This window comes from Falco biarmicus, chromosome 5 (assembly GCF_023638135.1).
Source record: "Falco biarmicus isolate bFalBia1 chromosome 5, bFalBia1.pri, whole genome shotgun sequence".
NCBI lineage: Eukaryota > Metazoa > Chordata > Aves > Falconiformes > Falconidae > Falco > Falco biarmicus.
Window position 1 is genome coordinate 29,874,395 of NC_079292.1, and position 19,026 is coordinate 29,893,420.

Genomic DNA, 19,026 nt, shown 5'->3' on the forward strand with positions numbered 1-19,026 from the left:
TTAGTCAGATGCCTTGGGAGAGTCAATATTTGGTGGAGAGCATTAAAATTTCACAGACCCTTGGCCAAGGTGACTTTCTACAAGTAGGGCTGATCTCTCTCACAGTAAATCTGCCCACCAAGCCTGCCACGTGTGAGCAGAGGCAGTCCAGCTTTTAGCAGCCCCTGGTCTCCCCCGACTGACAGCGAAGCAACATTCAAAATCCTCCTGCCTGGGGGAGGTGTCTAAGGAACAAGTCCAAGGTCCTAATAAATCCATAGCAAAGGTGGAAAAGAAAGGGCAAGTCCAGACACCATGATGATGGGCACTTCATAAACACAGCTGACAGGTCAGAGAGATTGGTAGACAGATTTCTGGCATTTTAGCCCACGAACACACGCTCTGTAAAAGCTAGACTCACTTCCAGCTGCAGTAACAGGGAGATTTCATGCTCTGTGGGAACTGTCAGTCCCCAAAAGCTTTCAGAAGCTCATGACTGCATTTCCTGTGCTTTCTACCCCATTATGCAGATGCCTTAAAGTAAATGTAAATCACATCAAGACTAATTGTAAAGGGCTTTGGCTTCGAGAAGAAGCAAAGTGCTCTGAGATGGCTGCTGATGGTCCAGTGGCCGCACGTCTTTGCCCTCTTCCCCTCTCACTCCACGCCCTGTCTCCACTCATCCACACATCGTGATGCCCTGAGCCCTCACAGACAAGGCCAGCAGGGCTCACTGGGTTAATTAAATCAGTGTCGTTTGCTGTCTGGAGCTCAAGTGACAAATGCATTCCCAACCTTGCCCCTTCTGAGTGAAGGGTGGTTTGTGAAGCGTGACGGTGGTTCAGGACTCCTGGACTCTGTGCTCACACGTCTCACCCAGATGAAAGCATTGCAGCCCAGTGATCTGGTTTCCCCCCTCTTGGTCACTGGGACAGAAAGCATCAGCACCGTGTCAGTGCAATAAGTGCATTTTCACTCTGCTTTAAGACTCCCCTTTTCCTGCTTCCCTTCGTGGTCTGTCATTGGGGAATTAGATGTCAGGAGATGCTTGGAAAGACTGAAAGGGACAGTTCCCCTCCTCCCCACTCAGGCTGTGAATGTGAGGCTAATTTTATTAGCCCAGCCACTCCATTATCCAAATAACCCCTTGCCAGCCTCCCACTGCATTTGCAGATGCATTAGTGTAATGGTACTCTGCACTGCCAAACACATGCTGCCTTCCATACCAGGTGCGTTTCCCAGGCAGATAAGGTGATTCTTCTGGTTTTGTGTGTGTGTATACATATATATATATATATAAAAAAATCTATAAAGGTGTATACTAGAGCACCCAAACATGTCAGTAACTTCAGAAGATTTTGAGCATACAGGGTTACAGAGCAACGCTCCTGTTTTGTAACACCCTTTGAGGTCCTGCATAAGCATGGATATATATTTACAAGGTGCCGCATGTTGGTTCATCATACGACAGGTAAGCTATACACTTTACCATTTGTGAATGTTTACAGTGAGACAAAAATAAGCCTGATTCCCTGCCTCCTGTCTTCTCTACTTCGAGGTTCGCAGAAATCTGTCTAACCCATGCAGGTGGTGGCTTTCTTACGTTAGCGCAATGCTGCCTCCTCTTTTAAGCTGGAGGAGGAGGGATGTAACTTGGAGGAGTGCCAGGGAATGTATTTGTGGGCTTTTCTTTTGCCCTGTGACCTGGCATGAACATTACAGCAGATTCACATATGTTCAGTAGTCCATTTTCTGTGTGTCCTTTATATGATGAACTCATGCATCAACTTTCCAGTCACCTACATCATCTCACAGCAAACCTGTTGCATAATGGGGTAAAGATGCAAGAGGGCTCCTGCCATAAGAGCAACTCATTCCCCCCCAGCCTGCTCCCAGTCCAACCCAAAAGAGAGGGCAGTTAGTTAGGAAAATGCAATAGCCTTTTATAAAATCTTTTAAATCACTAAGGAGCCAGCAAATAACTAAATCAGGTCTGTGTCATCCATGACCATTCTCACAGCTGAAAGAAGAAAGAGCAACATCCCAAGCTAAAAGCAAATCACAGATCCAGAACAAATATTTTTTTTCTACAAATGGAGCAGTAAATTCACAGTGACTTTTCATGTGGTGAAATAATAATAATAAAAAAGTTAATATCTTGGAGAAGCAGGATGGCAGAAAAAAATAACAAATGCAAGTAAAAAAAATAATAAAATTGTCCCATTGAAATGGACAGGATATTTCCAGAGACCTGACCCAGCTAAGCAAGAAAATTTCATCCACCCAGTAAAGAAGCTTGTTATTTTTCTAGGACCCTGGGGTAAAACTGTCGATGCCAAAACCTACAAATAGTCCCTCTGCTTTAAGAAACAATGATTCAAAACTGCAGTTCTTTATCACATGAGAATTCTCCTTCCTCCTCCCAAATGGTTGTGTGAGGAAGCCAACAAAATTCAAACACATATATCAAATACAAATATTTCGGTATTTAAAAGATCTTTTTGCACTGCAACCATTACTCCTGTTCCTCTAGGTGAAAGAATAACACCCCAAAGCTGTTTGAGCACTGAAGGGGGGTGGGGTGGGAGGGGGGGGTTTAGCTTGTGTGGGAGCAAGGAGAGCCTATGATATTTCCTACAAGTACTTTTATCCGTTTAGCTTTGAAAATTAATGAAAATAAATGATCAGAAGGCAATAAATAGATCTGCAGCTACCCTCACGAAGGAATGCTGATACACTGTTTACACATCTAATGTTTGTTTTGAGACTCCGCAATCTCCGCAGGATGCTTCAGTGCATATGGTGTTGTCACTGTATTTCTTTTTCCATTTTAATTTATTGATCCAGGATGTAAAAGTATCCCTGAAGCCCTGGGTTGGTTTTAAGAAGTTCCCTTTGCTGGAAGGAGGTGACACACCTCAAGCAAGCCAGTCCTGAAGGAGCTTGGGCGCACAGGGGTGGGTGAACACCTGGCACCTTAAAGAGCAGCCAGAGACATCAGCGGGTTGTGCACCCTGGGGGTCCCCCATGGAGACGCCGATTCCCGCTGCATTAGCAAACGGAGAGCCTTCATGCCATGAGAGCTGCAACAGGTCAGTGCCCTCCAAGGCTGTGATGACACTGTCAAATAAAACAGGCCAAGGACCTTTTATAAAGCCTTGCTGGCAAACGGCAAGGTGTCTACATCCCTACATTTTCTTTTCTTCCCCCATCTCCTGAAGTTTGTTGATGTCTCCCTACTGCCCCAGGGACTAGCCCTGCCCTGGCATTCCCCTGTGTGAGGAACACTGCCTAGAGGAGTGCTGCCTGACACAGGGTAAACCCATGGCAGGAGCCGTGCTAATATTGCCATGGTGCTGCTGGTGGTGTTCAGTGTTTGAGCCTGTGCCTGCCCTGTTTACCTGGTGGTTTCACTAGCCCAGGAGTTGGGCACATGGAGGCGAGCACAGGACAGCCTCCCCTGGTGTCACTGCTCTTGGGGCAGCACCGCTGAGAGGTCATGAAACATCATGGCTGACTTTCCCAGCCCCTCCTAGACCTCTTACCACACAGGCATGTCTTCCATCATGTCAACATGAGGTCCTTGTGGTCAGGCATGTGCTCAAGGTGGCTAACAAGCAGATATCCCTGAAGCACAGACAGGTATATCCAAGGACACCAGTGCATCCATGGACAGCCTTAACCAGAGGAGGCTGCTAGCTCAGCAACCCCACTGCACACAGCCAGCCTGCTCCAGCAGGCTGTGTGGGCTTTCCCCAAACACATACCCACTCTTCTCCTCTGTTACCCCTCTTTAGAAGATAGGCATCAGCTCTTAATCAATATTTTAAACATTTAATTGGGAGTACAAGCTAAAAACACTAAATGCTCAAGCTGACAGCTTGCAATAGCTCCTGTCCTGTGCAGTAGTACGGAGACTTTGAACCTACCTACACAAATCACCTAACACTGTGTTTGTATTACTCTGTAAAGGTCTTTCTGCACTGGAAAATTTAATGTGCATTACTCTCCAGTCCTAAGGCCAGTGAGTATAGAATAGCAGATGTACACATCATTAAACTCTCTTAGCCTGCAAATGGAGCAGCTGCAACCAAACTGCCTCTCAGAAGTGGTCACTGGCCATGGTCATCCCTGAACCATATCCAAGACTATCTGGAAGACAGCTTGCCAGCCCCACGATGAGGATGTGCCAAGCGCCATCACACCATTTAACAGAGGAGATGATCCACCTCCAGTGCCTGGTCACACTCCCCAGCACTGGTACAGATGTAACCTAAAGTCCATGTGGCTACTAGTTCACTGCTTGCAGGAGTAAGAAAGCCATCAGAAAAAAAAAGGAAGAAAAAAAAAAAGGGGGGGGGGGGGGCGGTAAGCAGGAACAGCAGATGAAGGTAACACCTCCTCCACTCCCAGGCCATTCCTGGTCCCATGTCACAGAATACCATCCTCCAAGGTACGCATGTAAGTGGTCCTGAGGTCCTGCTATGAACCAGGGCAGCAAATTGGCCAGCTTTAAGCACAAATCAAACCAAGAAATTAATTTTAAATGGTTTCTTTTTTCAACTGTTATCAGTATAGAAGCACAAATGCAAGACCTGGGAAAGGCTATCACAAGCCCATAATGACATGGGAGATAAGGTATCATCAACCCAGGACCTGAAAAAGACAACATTCTCCCAAACAGGGGCCACACTTGCCTCCTTGGTGAGGCACAAAATGCTGAAATTTCAGATGAGGATCACAGAAGGTGTTTTTCTTTTTGCAAGCACACGGTTAAGATGGACTGTGCAGAGATTAGCTGGATTTCCCCAAAGATGCGAGCTCAACCTTGGGAAAGTGCTGAGTATAGGGTTGAGTAATTAGTGATGGATAGCATGTTCACCAAGTCCATTAGCTGGAAAGAAAAGAAAACCTGCAGCATTCTCAGCTGGAAAGAAAAGCAAACCTACAACACGCTTCACATTCCTTCCCTGGTTTTTCCTGCCTCCTGACAGCATCCCAACAACCCCCTCGCAGCCCACACTACCGCCTGTCATGGGGCTCCTCTCAGCGCAGCTTCGCATTTCGTTGGGGACTGGCATTTCCAATCAATTAGACATGTCACTGCTGAATTTCTCTGCTAATTACTGAAGTTTATTATGTCTAAAGCCAGGTTAAACGCAGAATTCCTGAGGTCAAATGGGGTCACTCAGACAATCAGTTCCACATTTTCTGTAGCAAAAGAGACCCCCACAATCAGTCACTGCCAAGTGGTTGGTAATGACCAACCTGCCAGTTAATGGCCCGAGGTGAAAGTCTCAAGGATAGATAATGCTTTTTTTTTTTTTGGGGGGGGGGGGGGGGGGGAGAGGGGTGTGGCAGAAGTGAAGTGGCAAAGAAAAAGGCCACTTTGGAGGCAATTATAGCACAGAAGCTTGAACCCAGAACCCTTTCTTGCTGTCTTACTGTGGAAGGAGAATGGTTGCCTCTATGCATCAAGCAAGAGAGCAAGAGGTGCCTTCCTTTGCACTAATTTCTGGGTCTGACCCAGTTACTAAATGCCCTTTGGTTTCAATGGGGTTTCATAGTGGCCTCAAATGTGTCACTATGAAAGCAAGGTGCTCAGGGGTAAGGACAGATAGGCCCTAACTCGCCAGTTGCTTAAAAGTGTGCCGTGAGCTCTGCTACTTGCTTCTTCACCCCTCTTTGCCTAGCGATAGATGCAGTGGCTGTAAGAGGGTTGCAAGCCAAGGAGAGCCTGGGAGGGCTGTTCCTGAACAACAGAGCATACAGCTCCCTTCAGAAGGAAAAGAAAAACATCTCCCCATCTGTTCTGGAGACGAAAGGGTTTTCAAATCTCTCTTGGTTCATTCTGACACTGCATCCTGAGGGTAAAAGATGTGCTGTCCCTTACCAGGGTTTTGCTTGCAGCCGGCTGCAGCAGAGCATGAAACACTTCAGCCTAGACAGAGCACACGGGGAAGCTCAAAGTGCTCAGAGTTTGCAGTAGCAGCTGCCTGAAGCGCCTTGCCTAAATGTCAACACTGTTTTCAGAAACAATTACAGGGAACGCAAAAATAGCAATCAGGGAGTTACACACCTCTTCTCCATCCAACGGCTGGCAGATGATTCTATATCATGAGGAAGCCAAAAGAGGATCCCTCTAACTGCTGGCCCTTAAAACTCTCTATAAAAGATAACACTACACAGGCTTTTCTTCCTAGGGTTAAAGGCTTCAGAATGACCAGCAGTGAGGAGGAAAAACAGGCTCCCATGGATGCTCCTTCAGCTGGAGCGGTGCTGCAGAGCCCTGACAATCCACACGGTTAAATTCTTCATGGTCTTTTGCATGGGTTTGGCTGTCCAAATTGCAGCCTCTCAGACAATGTGCGGGAATGTCTTGAGTTTATTGCCTGCTCAGTGTGGATGGAGCTACCCTCTTCTGGGAGAGTAAGAGAGCTGAGATCTGTAGGGACAGGCCACACTGCAGCATTTAGTTTCAGTGCCAGAGACTGTTCCCTGTTTTACTGCATTTATTAGTATAGCTGCTGGGGAAAAAGGATACTTCACCCTGATGGAGACTAGGTTAATGCAAACGTCTTCCTGTCTCCTTTGTGCCAGTGCTATGTGAATCCAACATTAATTGTGTGAATTGCCCTGGAATTGATGCTCCATCAAAACACATTCTTGATGTGATGCTTGGAGGAAACACATGGGTTACCTTTGCTCTTTGGGGCAGAAACTACTGACACGTGAACTATAGAAGTGCTTGGAAGGTTCCTTCCAAAGAAAGCTTCCCAAATGATGTCATGGGAGCAGGGATATCATACAAACACCATCTTTCATCCCCAAGAAATCCAAAGGGCTTTACAAGTTCGTAAATACATCACAAAGGCATCCATGGATCCAAAGAGAAGGGACACAAGAACAGGCATTTATGTAGGATTTCAGGACTAGTGGAAAAGAAGTGATTTCGTAAAGAAAAGGATTTCTAGGGAGTCAGTGATGCGAAAACTGCAGAGATTGAGACAAGACAGCAGAACTAAGCGTTTAAGGACCTTTTTTTCTAAAAGTCTGACTCTTATTCAGGCAATGACACATGGGGCATTTGGTAGTGAAATTGTCCTTTCCGTGTACAACATCCACAGAATGGGCAGGCAAACACCAACTGATCTATCCAATTAAATTTCTGCATTGATTTTTCTGTCCCTTCAAATCTTCCCAACCTCCCAAAACCACTGCCTTTGTTACATTTATCATATAGACATAGCCACAGGTGCGTGCCTGAGCTCCAGGGAATATCATTACAGCACTGGGTGTCTTCCTGGGCTGCATTGTCCATCTATACAAGTGTCTAACCAGCCCAAGCCTACACTACAAACAAAAATACAGGTATAACCTATAAAATAGAGTGCTGACCAACTGCTTAGTTTGCTGGTTCAAAATATCTTTCTACAGAAAAAGAAAAGGGGGTGGGAAGACAGACTAAATTAGGTCTCAAGGATTCCCATTACTTCCTCACCCAGTTAGGAAACAAAACAAGAAAATAATTTTCAGGGCACCTGAGTACACTCACCTCCAATCACGATATGGAAAATCACAAAAGCTGGGAAAAACAAACAAACAAATCCAGAAAAAAACTGGAAAAAACTTTAAAATTCTTTTTTAACAGAGAAGAACATAAAAACCAGTAAGCCTTTCAAGCACAGGTCCTGAAATGGATTTAATTTTCCTGATCCTACTACACACATCTATGATGATCACGACTATATTAAGCAATATAAAGTGATGAAAGATATTTAACAGGGGCCTAAAGCAAGAAAGACTCAAAGCCATGAGTGCAGAAGACACAGCAAATTCTGGAGCACATTAAAAAGTTCTCTGTGATTCTGACAACAAAAAGTCTATTGATCCCCACTAACAAGGAGCATGCTTAGGAGTTCAGAGGTACCACATGAAAAATAGAAAAGGCATTAGAAAATGATAACTGTGCACTTACAGCGTACACAAAATCCCCAAGAGAGCAAATATTTGCTTCAGAGAAGGTAACAAGATACATAAGCCTGCAATGGAAACAACTTTTGAAGCATATTTAAAATGCAGTAATTAAGAGAACAGTCTCTGACAGTCACCGGGCACCGATCCGGGAAAACACTTAAGCATGTGTTAGATTTAAAAGCTTAAACCCAAGAGGTATGGAAGTGCCTGTACCTCTGAGCCAGGGTTTCTGTCTTGCCCAAACCCTCCCTCCCTGGGAGCACCGGTGCTGTGCCCGGGCTGGGCTGGAGTGGAATACCAAAGCAGGGGGATGGTTAACAACTGGTGCTTTCAAGGGACCTGCAATTGTGAGATCTGTGTGAGAGGAGGAGACCTGGCTGTCAGTGAGACTGGAGGAGACAGGTGTTTAATGGAGTCCCGGATTACAGATCTGCCAGGCTTCACATGCAATCACCAGCTTCTTAGGTTTCCTTTTTCTTCTCCCCTTCTTCTGGGTCTATTATAGGGTCAGGGGTTGGAGGGGGATGATGGCGGTGGTGGAGATTTTCAGATTTCCAGCTAAATTCCTTGAGCTGCCCTTAATTCTCTGACCTATTCCCAGCTGAAACCACAACCTACCAGTCTGGCAGGATTCAGGGAGACAGGAATGGATTTTTGTTTAAAAGAAGGGAAGCGATGCACTTAACTCCACAGGTCCACCTCGTTTTCCCCAAACAGCACAGTAGCTCCACTGAGCAGTCTGTGTTTGACTCAGAGAGGCCACACCACAGAGGAATGGCACCACGATCAATAGTGCCAGATGACCTGCACATTGTGTGCCGGGCAGCGCTGTGCCCAGGGGACACGTCTGCACGGCTTCCCACCCGTCACCAGCTCCCAAGGATCGATAGTCCCTGCAGCTTCTCACCCCGGGAATGGCTCTACAAATGTTTTTTGCATTTATGGGCATTGCTCACTCTTCCCTTGCTCACTCTTCCCTCTAGTCTTACTCTTTTTTTTTTTTTTTTTTTTTTTTTTTCTTTCCTCTCCTCTGTGCAAGGCAGGGGGTAGCTCTTACTTTACAAAAGCAGAGCCCCATGGATTAGAAGGACCAATTTTCCCACTTAAAAAACACAGGCAATAGGAGAAAGGAGACCTGGTTAGACTGAATGATCCATCTCATTCCTTGTGTCATCACTCCAGGTAACCCCCTACAACACCGTGTCCACCACACAGATACTTAAAGCAAGGAGTGCCAAAGACAAATTAAACCACCCTCTGCAGGAACACAGCACCTTTGAAAGCCTCTGTGCATCCTCCAGCTCCTGTGCTGCTTCTTTGAGCAGCCTGTGGAGGAAGAATCCTGGCATGGGGATGACTCTGGCAAGCTCAGAGATGAATGCTGACATTAGGCATTGCTGAAGTTCAAGCCAAATGCAGATGCACAGATGGCAGTGTGAAAGCTGGAGTTCTACCCTCAAACACTGGATACATAGAAGAGGGCATAACTGCAGAGTTCAGGCACAAATATACCGTCACTGTGACTGAACATAGGTCTTTTAATGAGAAAGACTGTATCAGGCACTAAACTGTGTTAATGTATTTGTACAAATATAAGTGCACCCCCAACGCTGGCCCAGGGGTGACTGGGAGGCTCAGCCCTGATGTGCTACTTAGTCACAGGCATATGGCATGACCAAGGATGTGTCTCAGCCTCCTCTGCTCATTAGCAGCAAAATTTCACCAGCAGTGCTCCAACCCAGAGGACAGTTACATGAATTCATGTCTTGCCAGCATGCAGTGTTTAGACTCTGTCCATGGCTAAGATACTTGTGTTCAAAGTACTTGAGCAGTTGCACTGATACACTCCATCCCACCCCCACCCCCCACCCCCACCCCCCGCTGGATCCCAGTGGATAACGCAGTGTGCTTGCAGAGAAGTCATTTCTCTGGGATGGGGCAGATCTGGAAAAGACAGGATTCTGGCACAGATAAGCAAGGCCAAGCATGAAGCACAAGGACACCGACCTGCATTTTGTATTAAAACCTTCCCTCAGGTGAAAGACTGCCAAACTGCTCCCAGCTAGTCCCCTCCACACAGCTTGGGCTTGTCAACATTCCTCTAGGTGGGATCAAGAAAGCTATAACTTGGTGTCACTTACAGGATGGCTGCAAAGAGAACAATTATTCTCTCAAGAAGCATTTCCCTCTCCAATACATGCAGCAGAACTCAGACTAAATGCCTGATGGTAACACAGAAAAAGTCCCTCTGAACTTTGGGATTCAGCAAAGCTTTCGAGCTTCCATCAGGGCATGCACACCAGCCTCAGGTGTCAGGACGAGAACTGAGTTTTCACTGGGCAGTGGCAGGAATTGTGGAGAGCTCCAAAAGAGGTCCTGATCCTGGGAAATATCTTCTGTAGCTTCAGGACACAGGAAGTTACAGTGGTTTGCCCATAGCTGTATAAGGATGCTGTGAGCAAGGCAGGGTGTGAGTCTAGGTCTACCAAATCCTGGACTGTCTGTCAGCTGCAAACCTTTCCTCCTTTCCAGCACGCTTAGCATAGTACTTGCTTTAGGGCGAAGCAGGGCACTTGAATACAGCATCAAACTGGCTTACAAAAGCATTTCCAAAGCATAAAAAGAGCTTAATCTAAGTGTGAAAAGCCCAAGGCTGAGAGACAGTGGGAGATGAAATTCCAGATGCCCATGCATCTCATGGGATGGAGACGGCCCCTGGTGAGATTTCTTCCCTTGCCATAAACGCCTCATCTGGGACACCTCCAAGACCTTCAGTTGGTTCCTCACCTTCCCAACCCAGCTTCTGGAGTTATTTACATCCCTGCTGGAATACACAACCAACCCAGCAGGAGATTAAGGGACTCCCTACACCTTTAAGTATCCCGCAGCTGCTGACTCCTAGGATACCCATGTGCTAGCAGCAAATGAGATAAAATTGAGCTAAATTATGACTTTTTGCAATAATATGCCTTTTGCTGATAAAGAATTATTTCAAAAGAGTCAGCAGCACAATGTGCTGCAGTTTTGCTGGTGGGCCAAATCGCTTTTATCATTCTTGGCTGAGAAACATAGGCAACTCACACAATGCCTTTTCCAGCCTCAGCTGAGCATCCATCCATGCAGGATTTTCCATCCAGGCAGTTATTTCTCAGAAGGCATCTGACCTTATTTAACAGGTCCTTAATTGGGTGAAAGCAAATGCAAGGGAGAGCGGAATTCAGCCTCCTGATATTGCTGAGGGTAATCAGTGGTATTTTAGGGACAAGGAAGAACAGTCAAAAAGAACAAAAGCTGCCTTTGCTGCCAACTGGGATTACACTCATTGCTTGGTAGTGACTGGCTGAACTCCACCAGCTCTTCTTCCCTATCTGTTTTGTGCAGGACTGCCCAAGAGCAGGGCAGCTGGGCAACAAAATGGGCACTTTGGAGTCCTCTTCTTCTGAGGACTTAAAGAGCCTAATGTGACACATCTTTGCAAAGACAGTGTGCATTTCAGCTCCACTTAGGACTCATAGAAGCTCTGATGACCCTGAGCTTACCTAGGATGTTAATCTGGTTTAGGAGCACCCAGCTACTCCAAGGAAAAGACTATGCTGTCAATACTGTTCCTTCCTGGCTTTCAGGAGCTGAACAGTGGAGCCCTGCAGAAGACCTGACCATCTCCAATGAGTGGAAGTGCACAGCGTGGTTACCTTTCACACTACACACAGTAGCCCCTTCTACAGGTTGACAGGCAATACGCCAAAAGCGTACAAGACAGAAGAATCAAATGATAGAAATCTGCAACAGCAATGCCAAGATTTACAGCTTATGGGTGTCTCTGCTGCTGCATTTAAATCCCCAGGTCAAAAAGGCACACCTATTAGACAATCTCAGCTTTCCATTTTCAAACAAGATCATTTTTGTCTTTTCTGTTTCTAGACCAATGATGAAAAACATGGTCTGCACACAACCTGATGGCTAACGAACAAACAAATGCAAATTAAAAGGAAAAACTCCTGAGTTATTTTTAAAACTTGTCATCTAGAGCCAGTGTTTCTGGGGACAGCCTCAAACTGACAATCCCCTGGAAACAGCCACTCCAAACCTAGCATTAATGTTAATTGAAATCTTGTGCAAAGACCGCATTTGAAGAAATTAAGCTATAATTAAGTAGTTATTAATGATTGCTTTAACTAATTGAGATGATAACATAAGCAGCAGACAAGATTTTAATCAGCGGTCATGAAATCAGAAGTAAACTAGCCAGTCACCACCTCTTCTTTTGCAGCTAATTTGCACACAATAATTCTGTTGCACATGGTGACTCAGCGGCAAAGGGAAGAAGAATAAATCTCAAGAGACAAATGGGTATAAGCCTTCCCTGTTTTAATGAGAAACAGACACAGAAAGGCCAAAAAGACCCTGTCAACATGATTTGCAATACTGTTACTTAATTCTTACCAAATGTTGTTTCTGCCATGCTTTAGTTAAGTACATATTTATTTGATATTTCATTGGCAAAGTTTAAAAGAGCTCCCAAAATACCTATCTGCTTCTGCTATGCACGACCCTACCAGTCTCACCTTCAACACACGGTAATGGTTTTAGGGAATGATAGCACTGCACAGACATGATTTATTCTCTGATCATGGGTGACTTTCTGCCAGTTTACAGGGAAGAAGCACAATTTCCCGCTGGAGCATGGAGCTGACTCACCTGCACAAAAAAAATCTGCCTGCAGAGAGAGGGACAGCAAATCTCCTTCCTTGAGTCAAAAGTAGGGTTACTCATACACTGACTGCAGAACAGAGTCTTCCTTAGCCATTAGTAGACCAAAAGTGGGAGGCAGCTCAAAGCCTTGGGATTTTAATAATACAAAGTTGGGTCCTCTTGCTGTTTGCCTTCTGGGCTTTGAGCCTTTAAGTTCATTTTCTCTACCTCTTTCCTTTGATGCCTCTATATCAAAGGTAAGAGCTGATATTCTCATGTCTTGGAGTTGCTTCCAGGTGCTGTGTTAGCTATGCAAAACCCACCTAGCACTGGGAGAGAGCCAGGAGTCCTGCATGCTGAAACAGATCTATTTAGGGGGTGATGGAAGTGACCTTCCAAATGATAGTCCAAAGCCACAATAGGAAAATGAGCATCATGCACCTCCTGGCATGTAGAGCTGGGCTGCATGGGCATGCTAACACTTAAGCATCAAAGAAGCAAGGAGACATGGTCAGCCAGCAGCATGGGGACAGCTGGAAGAGGAGAAAGCAAAGGAACAGGGATGCCAGGAGTGGAGGAGTGACAGAAAAGCAAGTGCAAGTTTGCAAATGAAAGGACAGGGCCATAAAGAGGGATGGGATCTGAGAGCAAGGCGGGGGAGTGAGAAAGGGGTGAAAGAAGGATTCAGTCCCTGCAGAGAGCTCCAGTGAGCTGGTAGGCTCAGGCTTCTTAACTGAGAGGAGAAAGAGGTTCAGAGAGAGGGGCCTGAAGAGGCATGTGCATGTGTGATGAGGGGCAGAGGAAATGCGGAGACACTGCAGGGCTCCTTCCCCTGCTCCTCCAGCAGCATTTCCCATCTGGTCCTTATCCCCTTAGATCAGCATGTGAGGCAGAGGGCTCCTCGGTGTCTGCACACCAGAAACAAAAGAAGGAAAACAAAACATCCCAAGCCTCCAATGTACCGATATCCCTGTGACACCTAGGGAACATCTCAACACAGGGACAAGTGCCTTTCAGGCAGGTAAGTGAGGAAGTGACACCCTGGAGCAACCCTTTCCCTGACTTTGCCACGCAAGACCCCCGTTCAGTGGGAAACACCATCCGGCTTGTACCTCGCTCAGACCCTTTGGGAAGGCTGGGGCCAAATGGCAGGTCTCCTGACAAATTGTGACAGATCCCATGCACGCACCAACCCTTCCCTGCTCTGTCAACAGGGACTTGAAACATGTTTGCACTTGAAACACACATACGCCCACAGCTTCGTGAAATGATGGGGCCTTTGTATAGCGTGTCTCTGGGTTTCAGTGACAAATCTTTCTGTCTCTCTCATTCAATCAATCTCACTATAAAATATGTATTTATATATAATGGAGCACCTCTGATGGTGAAAGCTGTCGCATCTTGCTCCTGAGAGCATGGCACGTCTGATAGCACCGGCAAGTCCTGCCTGTCATCTCTCGGCGTTTGGAGTTGCTGCAAGGGAGGACTTGTTTCAGCCACAGCCTGCAGGGCTGAGCTGAGTTCCCCATTCCCCTTGCAACCCGAGGAGTTCAGCTGCAGATGAAAACCCCCGTGTGCAACCCCAAGGAGTCCCCAGTGTGCTGAGGAAAGTGGTCCCATGGAGACGTTGACCTTAAAAAGATCAGGGTTTTTTGTTTTGGTTTTTTGGCAGCACAAGAAAGCCTCTTCTTGTAGCCAGATTTGTAGTGACAGCACTTTGAAGGTGTGTCAAGGTAAAGGGTGCCTTGCTGAGCTGAGTCCAAATGCCTCATTACAGAACAGTTTGGGGCATGGCATGAGCAATAACTGCTGGGACTGGCAGAGCCATGATAGGGCTGGGACAAGCTGGAAAAATCAGCTTTACCTTTGGGGCTTCCATTCCTGTTGAGGACTGGTGAGCAATGGAGCCAAGCCTGGCAAAACTGCTTTTAATGGAGCAGCAACACCCCCAACAGAACCACTTTTACCTCTGAGACACAGCCAGGGTTGAGCCCAGCAGATGGAGGGAGGAGAAACCTCCTCCTTCCCCAGGGATAGGACCAGCCCTAGTGTCTGCTTGCCTTTGGAAAGGTCAGGTCAAGCTATGATCCTCATCTCCACAGACCTCACGATACCAGGGGTTTTCTGGGGACAGTGAAAACCTCTGATAAGTCAGATCTTCATCCATTTACGAAAAAAACTGTATGACATGGCTTGCACAGTGGATGGGATATACGGTCCCCAAGGCCAGCCTGCACTCTTCCACGCTGCTCATAGTCCTGCTTCAACAAAGGCAAACCCCTGAGCTGCTAATTCATGCGAGCACTTGAAGTACATTATATCATGAGCGCACAGATAGCGACTGTATTGCCGTGATGGCAGCACTGTCATTCACTTTGCTTGCTATGCGGCAGATAACATCAGCGATGGGCAAAGGCTTCTGTAGTGATGAGTGTTTCACAAAATCAGATCAGATTTTAAATAATAACAGTCCATGCCCTTTTCACTAACCTCTTTCATACAGACACCCTTAAGCTTCAAAGACACGTGGGAGGAGATGATTGAATAAATCACAGGGGACTCAGGGCTCCTGACGTCTCTGTAGGGCTCCATCAACAACTTGTGCTCCTAAAAAACCAACCTGCCTGAGCTTGTGCTTCAGAACAGCCAACCACAAAAGGAATCTGCTTATGTTTTAATGGTCATGGAAGTGCAAGTAGTCAACAGACCAGCAAGAAAATATTCTTGCAAGTTTCCGGAGGAAAAACAAATTACTTGTCTTGTTCCAGATTTAATTTTTTAAAGAAATGAGTGAATGAACAATGCTGTCCCATTGCCCTTTCCTAGACAGAATCAAGACAGCTCCTGGGTGTTACGAGACCACCCAGCCCAAGGCAGTCAAATGTCTTGTCTCTGTAAATATGCAGGGTTGTACAAAGCCAATGGTGGTATCTGAGGTGACCTGTTGCCAAATAGCCCTGCACACAAAAGGGACACTGAGCAAATCTGAAATCACTGAATTGATTATTGGCATATTGTCATGCTCAAGGGTTTGACCATGCAAGGACCCCCATTCCCATACTCAAAGGAAAAAGGACCGACAGAGTAAAAGGATGAGAAAAAGGACTGGTGCCTTGACCAAAGTCTCACAGGAGCCTGAAAGCATCACCTGCCTCCAGCTTCCCACTCCAACCCACAGGTGACTGGGACTATCTTCACTTCAGTACTGGAGGTGACATCCCATCCTTACCTAGCACAGAGCAGATGAGAAAGCAATCCCAGCTCTGTCATCGCACCCTTTCTCCTGAGTTATTGTCACCTTGCAGCCTCTTTAACAAAGACAAATGCACAGAGTGGCTCCCTTCCCCACTCCAAATTTTAGGTATAAATATCCATAGCTTAAGGAGAAGGTCAGAGACATCACCGAGGCACAAAACCTTTAAAATGAAATAGTTCAAGCAGAAGAAATGGCAGTCATAGACTGGAAACTATAACCTCTATACTTTGCAGGGGGAGAAGGATTAGCCAGCTTGCTACAATGCAGCTCCTGGACCACAGCAGCCCTGCTAAACACCTCCCTCCAAAACCTGCATGTATTCATGCCTTGTGGGCCAGGAGAAGACTCCTTTTAGCTTAGGTAAAGGATAATAATTTCAGTGTTAGCCATAACTTGGAAAACAGCCACCTGAAGAGGATATGAGGAGGGTCTATAAGATCATGGCAGGTGAAGAGGAAACAAATTTTCACTGTTGCATTTTTAAGGCAGGAATTTGTGGGTGGTAAAACTACCACGAGGGTGGCTGAGAGGAGGTGTCACATCTCCATCCTCAAGACTACTGACTGTTGAGCACTGTCAAAGGGTCACAGCACACCACATACAACATCTAGGGTGGATCTTGGTGTTAGGGCACTGGGCAATACTGGGAGGAAATCACACTGCTCTGGAAGTGCTACTGGAACATGTAGGCATTCTCCAGGCAGGAAGGCAATAAGAAGTATATCAAGTGGGTGTTTTATGTTTGGTGCCAGTTACATGATCCAAGGTCAGGTGGGTAATACTTGCTCAAGGAATCATTGAACACTGTAGGGCACCTGCCATCACCCTACCACAATGCCTTATTGCTCCCTTTTTTTTCTACAGACCTAAAGCTCCTCATTAGCGTGCATGAATCAACCAGGTACAATCATTCAAGTAACCCTGCATGTCCACAAGACTAATTATATACAATGGATTTCTTCAGGCAAAAGAAGTTCCTCCTCTTCCCACCCCAAGCAGCAAACTTCTTCAGGCCAAACACTTTGCTGAATTCAGCCAGACTTCCACGTTGAACACCCAGACTGGTCCTTCCCTGGAATCTGGCTGTTAGTATTTTCAGTAATAATACTAATATCACAACAGGAAGATCACGCTAAACTTGGCCTGCACCCTGGCAGGCAGCATCCTATACTCTTGATCACTATGTCTCAAAGAGGCTTTAATGGTTCAGCATTACACTTACCCATGTCTATGGCAGATGTACCCACAGTTTGAATGGGGGTGGAGAGCAATGTGGTATGCAGCAGGTGCAGTAGCAACTCCTCGTCATGTAGCTGGTAGGACGCGTACTGCATTAAGCGATGCTGGGGGTGGTTTCTGCCCCCTTAGTTCTCTGACCCTGCCCCTCAAATATTGCATCAGTCTATAAATGCAATGGTTTCTAAGCACAGAAAGTTATGAGAACAACAACAGAGCACATCTTTGTAGTAACTGTGTTCACTATCAGAACTTCATGTGCAATTGTGACGTCCATAGCATGATCAAGGTAAAAGCTTTTAGAGCACCATGGACTGACAGAGTTTCTTACCTGCTTCTCAGACATGATGTAGAGGTGCTCATGATCCACTGAGAAGGCCATATCCCGTAATATGGGGCCAGTATCCACCACCTGCACAATCTCATACTCCAGTGTGTTCTTGGTAGTGCCATCCACACGGATCTGCAGGGCAAACAAAAAAGTAGGGAGAGAACATGAGTATTTTTCCTCCTCCCATAGAGACTGTAGGATAATCATTGAAGAAATGTATTCTGGTCCAGGTCTTTTGGACAACCACCACTGTCATCGCAAAGTGAACTTTCACCCTGCCTCCTGACTTCAATGATAAAATGGATTTAACAGCTTCTGCTGGTCCCACCAACACAAGAGCACTGTAGAAGAATAATCCAGAGCCTGCTCACTTTTATCTGGCACTGGCACTGTGTTACTGTCATTGCCTGGCCAACTCTATCAAGCTGGAAATGATGGCACAGAGGTCAGAATTTGCGGTGATGATGAGCAAAAGATAAAAAAAAAAAACAAAACACCACACGAGTCTGCAGTCAGCCAAATGCTAGTCAGACAATATTATTGTTCTTATTGCTAATATTCCATGGGGCAATATATTATTGCAGAGTGTACAATACAACACAGACTATTTCTCTTCTTGATTACACGTATCAGATATTGAAATCAGTCCTGAACAACTATGGCACCTTATGATTCCAGACACATCCCAGAACAGGGTGTTACTTAGGAACATCAATAACTGGGATTATGAGAAGGTACTAGATACACAGTGCCAGTCTATCCTTCATAGTGACCCAGTGATACAGAAGAAAATGCACAAAACACCAGAGTTTTCTTTACCTGTCTAAACCCACTTTCTAGAGATTAGGCTCAAAAGCAGCTAAAAAGATTTGTAAACCCTTTCAATACTATAATTACACTTCAGGATAATCTAGCTGTCCACAGGCCTACTGAGTCCTTCTGGATGCTGTGAGGCTCTATACTTCAGCAACCCCCATGGCCATGTTTCAGAGATGCATCCACATTCCTTATCTATCCTGGTATGTTTTTAACATGTTGCCCTTCACTTTCAGAAAATCTTCTATCCTGCAGCAACACAAGCATCACAGTACCCTTCCCTAGAAAAAACAACATTGTAGTAGATCCGCTTCGTGCTCCACGTCATGATCTCCACACCTCCCTGACCAATAGCAGACCAAAGGCTCCCAGTTGCTAGTTTGTACTTATGCAGTTTGATAGTGGAACAAAAGCACCCTTCCCACCCAAAGGAAATAACAACCCAGCAAGATTGTATGGTGTCCAGACCCATTCCCACTGTTTCCTGGCACAGTCCACGAGCTTGTTCCTCCTGTATCAACCTTCCAGCAAAGAAACTGAGCCTGAATCATCTTCTATAATAGAAAGATAAAGAGAAAGGAAGAGAGGGGATGGCAAAGGGTCTGGAAAGCCTGCATAAGGGTATCTTATACCCCCAGGAAAGAGGGGAAATGAGGCCGAGAGGAGTTAGAGGGGCTCCCTGTGACAGCAAAGGGTCTGGAGGGTGCTTAGGGATGCTCAGATCCTACATGCTATCCAC

General features: G+C 46.0%; 1 protein-coding gene across 3 annotated transcripts in view; it reads right to left on the reverse strand.

Moving 5' to 3' along the window:
- The window catches only part of PLXNA4 (plexin A4), a 455,447-nt gene that overhangs the window by 211,362 nt on the left and 225,059 nt on the right, over positions 1 to 19,026 (reverse strand). For all 3 annotated transcript variants that reach the window (XM_056341131.1, XM_056341132.1, XM_056341133.1), the window contains exon 4: positions 17,472 to 17,603. In XM_056341131.1, the coding sequence (XP_056197106.1) occupies positions 17,472 to 17,603 (132 nt within the window). The remainder of the gene's footprint in view (positions 1 to 17,471; positions 17,604 to 19,026) is intronic.